Source organism: Rhea americana, unplaced genomic scaffold (genome assembly GCF_003343005.1).
Source record: "Rhea americana isolate MKP2758 unplaced genomic scaffold, rheAme1 scaffold_19, whole genome shotgun sequence".
Lineage (NCBI taxonomy): Eukaryota > Metazoa > Chordata > Aves > Rheiformes > Rheidae > Rhea > Rhea americana.
The window spans coordinates 8,314,708-8,326,439 of NW_028186038.1; the positions used below are offsets into that span (position 1 = coordinate 8,314,708).

The window sequence follows — 11,732 nt, forward strand, 5'->3', positions numbered from 1 at the left end:
GCCCGGCCGCCGCCAGCCACCGAGGGGGAGCACGTTTCAGGGCAGCCCCCGCTCCCCGGGCAGCGAACGGTCTCGCGCAAGCCAGGGAAACCCTCCTTCTTCTCCAGCAAGCTGCTTGGCAAATGCTAACTCCTGCTTAATGCAAAACAGCTATTAAGGTGAGTTTTATGTTAAAAATATGTGCACGYATTCCTGCATCTTGAAAAACTCTTTTGGCGCTAAGTGGGAACTCGCCACCCTCTCCCGAACAGCACAACGTTGATTAGCACTTCTAGAGAACTACTACTACAGCTGAGCATGACTAAGACTTCACCGTAACTAGGAATTGTTATTTTATGCTACAGAGCAGTCCAATCACTCCCAGGGGCTCTGAAACAGGCAATGCTGGCGTCCAGAAAGCACACRGCAAACTTTTTCTCACCTTACATGGGATGTTCTACTTCGTTCTACTTTCAGGAATCACCCCACTTCAGCTGCCATCAAATGCCTGCTGGTCGCTACAATAGCTTTGAATCAGTGCTGTGCGATCATTAGGTTACAGCAATCAAGAAAAACAGCATTCCTGTGACAGCCAATTAATGTTTAGCAACTCACCCATATTCATTAACCAATGCAGTACAGTTTTATTGTGCTTTGATAATTTTTTTTTCAAGCCATGCACTATACAAATATTTGGCTTAGGGTTTGAGTTGTTCAGTTTGGGGGGGTTCTTTTTGATTTCTGAGGTTTTTTTTTTCCTCCAAAGTGATTGGAATGATTAGTTTTGCAATTTATTTTGAAGTAGTAGGATGAAAACAGCACCCCCAGTTCGAGAGTTGACGAGGACACCGGATTCACTGATGAGCAGGGACTGTTACAAGAGCGTCCTCAGGAGGTCTGGAAATGTCTACATTCTGTGTAATAATAAAAATACAGAGGAGAATGTTYATCACGCAGCAGTAAGAGCAACAAAAATCCCAGATTCCTGCACAAGTACCCAGCTGCATTTATTTAAAAGCAGAGACTTCCCCCCACCCCAGACAGCGCAGCAGGGAGAGCAGCTCGATGTCCCTGGACTAGGCAGCAGGAAAACTTATTTACAGCAATTGCTGATCCCAGGCTGATAATATTGCCAAAAAGTCATTTCATTCATATTTGGGAGGAAGTCTTAGAGGCCCAGGCAGGAATGCACTTAAACATGTACTTAAGTGCATACACTTCTATTCAAAATAAGCACTTGAGTACTTGAGTTCCAAGCACTTTCCGTGCTTTCCTGAGCTATGTCATACACTGATTTCCAAGGGAAGATTTTTCKGTTTGTTTGTATTACAGGTAATACAAAAGCACAAACGCTACACTTGATAATCAAAAAAAAAAAAAAAAAAAACCTCTCTGCAGACACCTTACCAGTTCATGACCAACCACACTGACCAGATCTTGCCTGATTTTGCAGAGGTTGTAGGAAAAAACCGAGCACATTCAATGCAGCAGATTGCTCCAAACAAAGCCGAAAGCAGAGCCCGGCCAAACGCTCAGGCCGGACGAGCAGCGGCGGGACCGCAGCCGTGCCCAGCGCGTCCCGGGATCCACACCTACCGCGGCACCACGTCACGGCCCATCGTCGCGCCACCACCTCCGCTAAATCTCGAGCGATCGCCGAAGGGGTCTACCACCGAGAGTACCGACCGTGACAACCCACGTTTAAGATCTTGATCTGCCAGGTTTAGGCCAAAACCCTGCTCATGCTCAGAAACCGTTCTTCAAGCTCCGTGCTGCCGGGCTTCGTGAGCCCGTTGGTCACCCCCGGGGGAAGCAGCCTTAGCTTTCCACCCCTCTCCCTCTCCCCCTTCCCCCTGCAAGGAAAGGGGCAGATTGGGGTTGGTYTTCTCGCTACGAGCAACCTCCCAATCTTCCACGTGCTGACCGAGACGGAGGTGCAGAGTGGACGTTTTACCCCGCTGCTGCTTTTCCGGCCCAAAGAGAGGATCCAAGCAACAGCTGAAGTAATTCCACTGAATTATTTTCTATAAAAAGACTAGACTTCTCCAGTGGAAAAGGACAGGAGCTACAACGCCGACAAGCGCTCGCGTTAAATCCATTTCAGATTAATCACCATTACATAATGAAGTGTTATTACCTGCAAAGCTATATTTAATTAAATGCTTTGGCTTCTGGAGAGCATTTGAAAATTTAATTTTACAGTAGTAATTAACATTTTCAGAGGTTTTGTAAATGAGAGCTTTTGAAATGTTAATAGTCCGCGGGATGGCACAGAACCAACTCAGTCCTTCATCCAGCTCTACCAGGTTACACGGCCCATCCTGTCCTGCTTTGGGTTTCTTGGRGAGAGCGGGAAGGGTGTTTTGGGGGGTTTTGATGAAAGAGTCTCTCTCTYTTTTTTTTTTTCCTAATTAACTGAAATCAATCTATTCCTTTCCTCAATAAACAGCTCTGCGTCCACAGCCGTGCATCCCTCTGCGTGATCCCTTACGTGCACCAGAACCACAACTACCCAGTGCCAACGCCAGCATCAGCATCTAGCTCTGCAAGACGCCTTTGGTGRTCAAGGTAGAGCTTAACCCTCAAAAATCACATCTCCTGTTAGCTGACTGGTGTTTCTAATGGCAATTCCCCCAAAATCTTAGCAAGGCCTAAATTCAGCCCTGCTGTTTTACTAGATAAACTAAAAAAAAAAGCTCAATTGATCTAAGTGACTTAATACTTCATCATGGTTATCACAACTCCTGCTTTCAGATATCTCAGTTTATTTTCACCACACTTATCCAACACATTTCAGGCACCAAGAAAACACAGCGGGGCTTCCTAAACCTGGCAGACCACACTGAGACCCAAGAGCAGAGAAGCCCAAAGGGGATGAGGAGAAGGCGAAGGTAATGGAGATAAACAGCACAGCTGTCTGATGGAAAATACCTTGGCTATGAAGGATCAAAAGTCAGTATTTTCAGAACTCAGAGCACCCAAGACATTGAAATAAAACCTTTTTGCAGACCCCTCCGGCACGGTTTATGCACAACTGCCCCAAATGCATTCCCTCGTATAAGCAGGGCATTTTATATCACGTGCCCAATTGCATACACACATGCAAGCTTATTTATTTTTATTTTCCCTCTCACCCTATTGTTGCGACAGGCACCTCAACGAGCGCTTTTTCCTCACGCTACCAACGTGACTTTTAATTCACCGGCGGCCTTTGCTCATTTTTAACTCCTGGGGGCAACTGCAGCAAGGCRCCGGGGCCATTCCTAGCAGCGCTGGCGCAGGGAGCTGCAAGGGAGCCGGACGCTCCAGCCACCGTGCGTTTTGCCTAACTTTTGCACCGTGTAACTCTCGCAGCTTCTCCGCGGTCCGACCTCCCATCGCCGCTTGCGTTTCACAAACGCGCTGCAAGCCGAGACCTAGAGCTTGGGACACAGGCAGCGTCCTCCGTGCCGCTTTTCGAAGCAAGCAGCAGTGATTGTAGTGATSCAAAAGCTGATGCTTTCCCTATTTATGCTCTCTAAAATAAGTATAAAACCATGCATTTCTGACTGCACTCTTTACTTACACWGGCTGACTTACACTTCATGCTGCATCCATTTGGAAGATGCAAAAAAACTCCTGCTAAAGCATATAGGCAAGGCGTATTTGCTCAACAAAAAAAAAAAGATCTGCTTTCTCAACAACAAGCTGGCATAAAGCTTGATACGTAAAAATAAGCATGCTCAGCAGAGCTTTAGAAATCATTTCTAAACACGCAGAGAACGGGAATCAGCTCACACAGCACCTCGCATTGAGGTCTCTGAYGTGAAGGATGTTCTTACCTCAGGTTTATCTCTGTGCGTGTTTACAGCTTCCACATTCAGGAATATTGATTCCACTTTACATCCTGGGGAGAGAAAACACACTTTTAGAATTGATCTGCTTTAAAAACAAAGTCGTAAAGATGCAATCTAGTTTTAAGTTGCTGAAGGTTAATCCCTTTCCTCTTCTGACTTATATCAGGATTCCCTAAATTCTGGAGGGCTTTAGCCTGATAGCAAATCAACTCTACAAGAATGAATATTACTCCCAATCTGATAACCCCTCTCATAGTCTCACCTTAACTTTATTATTGTTTTGAAATACGAAACACAAATATGCCTTTTTTAAGCATCCATGAACAACATCCCAGGAGAAAGTTCCTCCCTGGAGTTTTTTTTTAAAAAAACATCCTAAGCTTATTAGGATTTCTCTGTAACACAGAATTTAAATATTGCTCTCATTTCTTAAAACTTGAGAATGATTAGGAGTTGCTAGCAACTCCAATCCTCTGTGCATGTGGAACAAGGGTTTGAACCCCACCAGTGACATGGGACTTCAAAGCTGACGGCTGCAAAGGAGCTTCACCCAAAGACAGAAACACCTCACCTCACCTCACCTCACCCCCCCCCCAAAAAAAAAAAAAAAATCAAGCCAAAAGGGACAAATACGATTTAGGTAGTATTCATTTCCACATTTTCAACATTAAATTGCCAAACACAGTCAGACCTAACATCATTAAAGTGATTTTTTAATATATATATAAACTGCACAGCACTCACAAATAGCCCAGTCCCTCTGACACACCACACCTGACCAAGTCCACGGCCTGCCACAAACGACAGACAAGGTTTTCAGATTTTTCGGTTTACTTCCTTCCTGGGATAACTACACGTTTCAGAGAATTGCTACCTAGTGGGGAAAGGTGATTTCAGGCTTTCTTTCGAAGCCACRGTGCTTTCAAAATAAAAAGCTGACTTGCTTCCGCAGAGAAGTGTCTTCTGAGGAAGCCCATTTGCCACCAACACAGTGAGCAAATGCTGCAGGAGAGCCACCACTCAGAGAAGGGTTTGGCAAGAAAACAGATTTTAAGAGGAAAAAGCACCACTAGGAGCATGCGCTCGTAATCTTTCGGTYCACATATACATTGCGATCCCTGAGAGCAAGCCAAAGCAGGCTCTGATCCCCGACGCTGGCTGCTGCTAAGGACTGCTTTCAGCCAGACCTGCTCCCACGGAGGCTTCTCACTCCTCACTATTGGCCAAATCCAGCTCCTGGGAAAAGTTATGCTCTGCCAAGCTTTCGCCATAAAATGCAACCAAATATATTTAAATATGAAATAAAGGCACACGAGTTACTCCGCGGTTAATCGCCGCTGGGCGCACTCACAGCTCACTCTTCCCTAGGGAGGCGCGAGCTCACCCCGGAGACGCAGAGGTGGCCCCGCGGCGGACCGAGCGCCGGGCAGAGCCAGCTCCCGCGGCAGGAGGGGCCCGGTGCGCGGTTAGCCGGCAGGGCTAACCCTCCGCGTGCCGCCCCTGACCAGGAAACCACAGCGTTTCGCTCGCCTTGCGGCCAAAAGGGCAAGGGCAGCACGTCGTACCGCCACTTCTCCTTCCGCGTTCGGTGTGGCAGCGTGACACCGAAAACCTTAAGGTGCCCTCGCAATTTGGATGCAAAGTTACCTGGCTTCTCCATTTGGCATTATAGCAAGATAAATTTTAGATGTGCTTTAATTAAAATGCTTCAAGCTCTAACGATGACATCGTATCTACTAACGGTGTATTTAAAGGTGTTGAAAATACTTACCATAAGCCACTGGGGTTAGCTTTAAGACAGTATGCAGCGGGCACTTGAGGTAAGGCAGTTGCTCTGAAAAAAAAAATTACACATGAAGTATAAATTACCAGAACATTTCAATTTTTCTGAAGTGTTACAGGTCAACTGCTTAAAAGTTTCGTTTTAACTGGCAGCATACCTATTTTCTTTGCTTGCACACAATTAAAACAGGGGAGAAAAACCAACACGGCAGCACTGCAAGTGAGCAGCTTGAGTAACAGGAGTGGGTCAAATACGAGAAAGTCTATTTGCTCACCTCCCTCACACAAACACATTCTGAGGAGAAAGCAAATTGTTATAATTTGGTGTTTGGGACTGCCCCAGCTGGTAGATTTTCAAGATAACCTCAGCAGGAAAAACGAGGCTGTTTCTAACGTATCAGAGGAGAATTACCTGCAGGCTTGTCGAGAAAATAGGCGAGCAGGCAGCGCATGACAGCCTGGTGACATATGACAAGCACGTTTTCCTGCCTTTCGAGCTCCATAATGACCGGCTCCAGCCTCTGGACAAGATCTTCATAGGACTGTGGGGGAGAGGAACGCACAGCACGTGAAAAACCCACAAACAGAGGTTATTCATTTCATATTAGTTGTCTCCCACATGTTACATTAATATACAGACAAATATTGCAGTAGTTACATTTTCCTCAACTTAAAAACRGGGCAAGAAGGCACTGCAGCTCCATTGCCTCAAGTTTATCAAAGACCAGTATGTCCACAGGTTTCCAGAGGGTTTCAGCCCCAACTGCACACAAAATAACCACTGCCTACAACAACGACAGAAGGATCATCTGGACAGTATGCTTCTGCGTGCAATAAGCCGAAGCCTTGTCATCAGTTTCCCTGATAAGGGACCCGCATAAAAATGATGCTAGCAAGATCAAATCTCTCAATTATGTTTGGTTGGGGTTTTTTCTTCCTTTTTTTTTCTTTTTTTTTCTTTTTCCATTTACCATTATTTTTCAAGCCCTGAATCAAAGCTAAATTGAATGGGCTCAATATTTGCAAGTTCCTATGTGCTTTCACTTGCAGAAAGGAACAATCTTCTTCTTTACTCAGAAATATATTTTTTCTTTCTGACAGCTAGCATGCATGTATTTAAGAAGATACAGAAGTCCTTCACCTTAAGAGAAGAAAGAACAGCATACCTCTCCCTTAGGGTATCTGTATCGGTATTTGTCTTGGTCTCTGAGTGCAAACTCGAGTGGGTAATTTTCCTGTATTTCTTCATAGGTCATTTCCTCACACACTCCCTATAGGTAAAAATAATAATAATAATTAAAAAGCACACATTTCCAACTGATATCACTCTTATAATAAAAATCAATGTCCTTTATCAAATGTATTTTATTGCTCKTTGATGCCCAAAACCACAAAAGGAATTGGACATTCAGTTGGACCAAGACATGGCGAGAATGGAGCATTAAACCGCTGTATGAGTGAATTATATGGGTGATATATGAGCAAGCAGCAGCACCATATGAGCAAGGTTACATWGTATCTATCGCAAGTGCTTACAAACCTTACAGGTGCAGCTGGAAAGTGTCCAATGCCAGCAATGTTTTTTGCCTTCTAACCCCCCTCTACCAAAAATTACACTGCATCACGACTTTTAGAGGTGTTTTAATGGGAAAGACAAACCCAAATCTAAATTGTTTATGGCAGCTTTTCAGAAAGTATATAGCCTTGTTAAGAGGAATTAATCASAAATTTTCCAGTCTCTAGAACTACCGCTTTAATGACCTTCCATCCCATGAAAGCCTTACTGTTGCAAAACAAAGTACTTCCTTCTTCCCTAGCAAACAAAGCAGCTTATTAGACATTTAGAAAAGAAGAACTTACTGCATCTATCTCGTTCAAAACCTTCCACTGCTCATAAGGCACTCCCAAGGCTTCAGCGGTCTGAATTGTCCTTTTCATCTGACTGGTCCAAACCTTCAGATCTTTGATATTTTGCTCATTAATAAACTGTGCCAAGCTTCTGGCAAACTGAAAGAAAAAACACGAGGCACTGAACGAGGGCTCAGAGCCAACCTACTGTGTTCGGKTTGCAAGCGGCAGGCTCTGGGCCTCCCGAAACCCATTACAGCTTTTCAAAAAGGCTCTGTCAAGGTTTTTGCTAGAAATGCAACACTTTCCGTTAAGCCAAGGGGAAGAGGGGAGGGAAGGAGTAAGAAAGACACAAAGCTGCTGCAGGTCMCAGCTGCATCTCCAGGAGCTTTCCTTTCTCCTTTGTGAACATCAGGATTAAATAGCAGACAGTTACAAATAAAGCCTCCTTTGCAATGCTTTGTGCTCCAGGATAAGCAGAAATTTCAAGGAGCAGAACAAAAGAGGGATAAAAGAGCGCCCACCAAATCACAATGCACACAGACGCCCCCAGCCCACAAACGTAACTAAGAAATCCTCCATAAACCTGCTCAGAAGAAAACACGGTAGGGGAAGAAAGCTGCAACTGCACAACGCAACACGCGCGGATACGCACGGACGCGCCCAGGCCCCAAAGCCACGGCAGCACAGGAGGTACGTACTTCTTTCCCCCTGACGGACAGYCCAGAATCTCCTCCTATTCTCCCTTTCAGGTTGAGCTCGCTTTCCCCGTGCCGACAGAGGTAGATTGACCGAGGAGTCACGTGGATATTCATGAGGTAGTAGACGATCCGGCTCTGGATGTGATCCATGACTCTGTTCACAAGGTAACTCCTTCCAACATCCATAATTTTAATGTAAGAAAGGTCCCTTTCATGAGCAAACAAAAACATACGTAAGATTCCACGTGGTTTTTACTAGCTTGTACCAGGATCCTCCTATCCTCTTGCTCATCATAAAACCAAGACATTGCCCTCCAAACATGCTCCCCGCAGCACGCAGGCGTCTGATTGTGCACCAGGGCCAAAAGACACTGTCATTATCTACCCGTCTCAGTGAACCCTTCCAGGAAAACTGCAGCATCAGAAGGATTACTCTGAAGCAAGACACTTATCAACAYTACTATAGTTTACCCCACAGCTACTTTCTCCCAGCATCACATAGATCATAATTTCTCTTTTTCTTCCTTATCTTTTCCTATCTGACTTACTAACTTTTGASTGGCATACAGTTTAAAGCAGGAAAAAAGGCAAAACCAATAAGCCTAAAATAAAGCACAGCTGGTTTCTAGAGATGCATTTCAGATGTCACGCCATGAGAAAACAAGAAAATTTGTAAGAAGAACAAATGAAGGTGACAAGCAAGCAAGCATCACCACTTCTGATGGTCTGTGATGCCATTCTCTGGAGTTAATCATTACTGATTCACGCAGCCATTAGGTCCATCAGAGAGTACACGCATGAGTTGATCTGACTGAACCAGCTCCACATTGCTTACACTCAATTACATTAAAATGCACCTCAGCCTTCTCTGTAGCACTGGTTCTCCTGCAACAAACCAGGAGAGGGACATCCTTGGCATGAGTGCAGCTCAAGTGTCCATACCCCAAGATCCAGATTGCACCAAGAAGAACATGATTCATCTCTACTTTACTTTCAAGTGTTGAGTGCAGATGAAAAACAGTTAAATGCTTTGGGAGAAGGGCAGATCACCCATCTCTGCACGTTTCTCASAGCCCTGAGTCTGCAGGATTATTTGCTCAGGCAAACACATAAATGTGGAAATCACATTTTGTAAGACTGATGCGTTCAAAATTCATCTCGGCCACGTTAACAAATTGAACGTTTCCAAATCACTCAAGTCYGCTCTACACACTAATGAAAAATAGCAACCAGTCACTACAGCTAGCGGGGAATCATTTTTAAGTACACACTCTATTCAGAAGAACCACACCATCCTCCAAGTTGGAAAACAGGAAAGAGTACTGTCCCAGAGTAGACTTAYTAGCCAACTTTACTCAAGCAACCAAGTTTCCAGGTTGTACCTCCATAATCTGCCCTAATTTGCCAGAGACAAAAAAACCTCAAGCTATTAAAAAAAAAAAAATGATTTGAAAACCCCAGTCCCYAAAGGGAGGCTCCATCCGCTAATGAAACATCCTAAGATAATGCAGCCGTGACCACTTACTTGTCAAGAGTTTCGTCCAGAGTCTCATACGTATTCTTGTAGCACTCTATTCTCTTCATGAAATCTTCCGTTGCTTCATCATTACTACAATCAACATAGTCTGGACTACCCAGTTTCACTTGCTATTTAAAATAAAACCAGGGGAGCACATGAGTTTCTTAAGAGAAGTTTAAAGAAACAGGAATTGTGATTAAAAAAAAATACAAACATAGAACACATGCACCTAATTTCTGAAAGTTAATAAAAATACACAGAGCAAAAACACCTATTCGTTAGAGAACTGAACCTCTGCATTAGCATATACAAGGACAGGAAAATAAATGAAAAGGAAAAATGTTCCTTTAGTGGGAGCTAATGATTTCTCCTATTGGAAGTTCTTCCAATGTCTTTTTTTAAAATACTGAGCTACTTCAAGCCCCTGACTTAAAAGCCTCCAGAYGTAAAGCAGTTAAAGCGAACTTTCTAGTACTCACCACAATGTTTGCAGCTATGACCTCTGGATCTACGCACACTGACTCAACAAAAAAAGTCTTCAATCCAAACAGGAAGTCACGCGGACAGAAGGAAGGAAGAAAGAAAGAAGATGCATGAAAATGCCTCTGGAGACTAACACACACTAGCACATGTCTGGTTTTCTGTTAACCCCTTTCGAGCCAAGCCATGCGTTAACCTTTGCTCCGCACACTCAGAAAGCATCTTTTCCCTCCATGTGCTCCCATTACAAGTACATGGCTCGCCGTTCTCCAAAGTGCTACGCTCTACAGCTATTTTCCCCGCTGATGCTTAAAAGCAGCACRGTTTTGAGGCGAGAAATACTTCGGAGGGAGAGGAGAAATAAACGGGGAGGAAGCAAATTCAGCCATGCAAACAGTAACCAATGCTTCCAGGATAAATAACGTAGGACTCCTCCACCTAATGGAGCAGCCTCACTTAAGAAGAGGTTCATGTTTTGCACCCTCAAAGGTGTATAGAAGCAAGAGCAGAGCAAATGGAAGACTACTAATTTTTGCTAAATGCAAAACGAGCTTGGACATGAGGCAGAAAGCCACATAAAATCTTTGGTGTTACAGAACTAACAGAAATTTCCCTATGTGTTTTGGCAGGGAAGACCTGAGCTGTACCGAGAACCACATTTTAAATAGTCACCGCTAGCAGCACACTTAGAATTACAGGTTCAGGATGACCCAAGCGAAGCTATGSCACAAAAGAGATCATCTCCAAACTGTCTAAACTTTAAACGCAAGAGAAAGGAAAGTGCAGCAACTCTGTTCATCATACAGATGATGCTTTAAGGCACAAAACTATCTACTGGCGGATCACATTGGTGCAAGGATGTGGCTCGTGCTAGCGCATTCCTCCAAAAACAGACAGGGCTGAGGGGCAAAATCATCACTGTGCGGCTTCCCCAAGTACTAGCTCAGAAAACCTTTGCTTTTGACTCACCTTATATCCATTCTCTTCRCCAAATTTGTAAATAGTTTCTCTGCGTTCTCGAGTTGTGTTTGTGGCATCAAAGACCTAGGAAAAAGAGAGAGGGGAGAATTAAAAAAGCATCATTAAAAACTCCAGCGAGAAGCACCATGCTAGCAACAACAAAAACAAGGCACCAGCACCGAAGTCCCACAGCTCGCCTCGAGCCCCGCAGAGGAGCTCCCGGCGGCAGCGAGCGGTTTTCCCCCGCTAGTCCGCTAAAACGCCGCACAGGAGCTGCGCGCCGGCGCAGCCTCCACCACGGAGCACCAGGGAGGCGAGCGCGCGACGCGGACCTGGCCGGCCGGGCGCCTCCCGCCTCGCCGCCGAGCTGCCCCCGGCGTCTTCCCGCTCGGGAGGGAGGACGGGGAACGCGAGCGCAGCCGGCGYGACCGGCGACCCCCTCCCGCTCTGCTCCCCCTCCGCAGCTGAGCCCCCGGGCCCCGGCGAGGAACTTACGGCCACGTGCCCGTTCTCCTCGCTGAGGTAGCGCCGGACGTCGGTCAGCGCCGTCAGGGCGCACTGCCTGGGGGACAAGAGCGGGTGACGGGAACGGCGCAGCCCCGACGGCGGCGCCCGCGAGGCGCCCGC

General features: G+C 45.6%; 1 protein-coding gene across 1 annotated transcript in view; it reads right to left on the reverse strand.

The window, feature by feature from the left end:
- Positions 1-707: 707 nt before the first annotated feature.
- Positions 708-11,732, reverse strand: part of LOC146597303 (6-phosphofructo-2-kinase/fructose-2,6-bisphosphatase 4-like) — a 23,401-nt gene continuing 12,376 nt past the window's right edge. The window contains exons 4-14 of the mRNA XM_085302573.1: positions 11,601-11,667; positions 11,115-11,189; positions 10,145-10,201; positions 9,672-9,793; positions 8,147-8,354; positions 7,458-7,604; positions 6,764-6,868; positions 6,010-6,139; positions 5,587-5,649; positions 3,801-3,865; positions 708-893 (exon numbers count right to left, since the gene is read on the reverse strand). Of these exons, the coding sequence (XP_085158699.1) occupies positions 834-893; positions 3,801-3,865; positions 5,587-5,649; positions 6,010-6,139; positions 6,764-6,868; positions 7,458-7,604; positions 8,147-8,354; positions 9,672-9,793; positions 10,145-10,201; positions 11,115-11,189; positions 11,601-11,667 (1,099 nt within the window). The 3' untranslated portion in view covers positions 708-833. The remainder of the gene's footprint in view (positions 894-3,800; positions 3,866-5,586; positions 5,650-6,009; positions 6,140-6,763; positions 6,869-7,457; positions 7,605-8,146; positions 8,355-9,671; positions 9,794-10,144; positions 10,202-11,114; positions 11,190-11,600; positions 11,668-11,732) is intronic.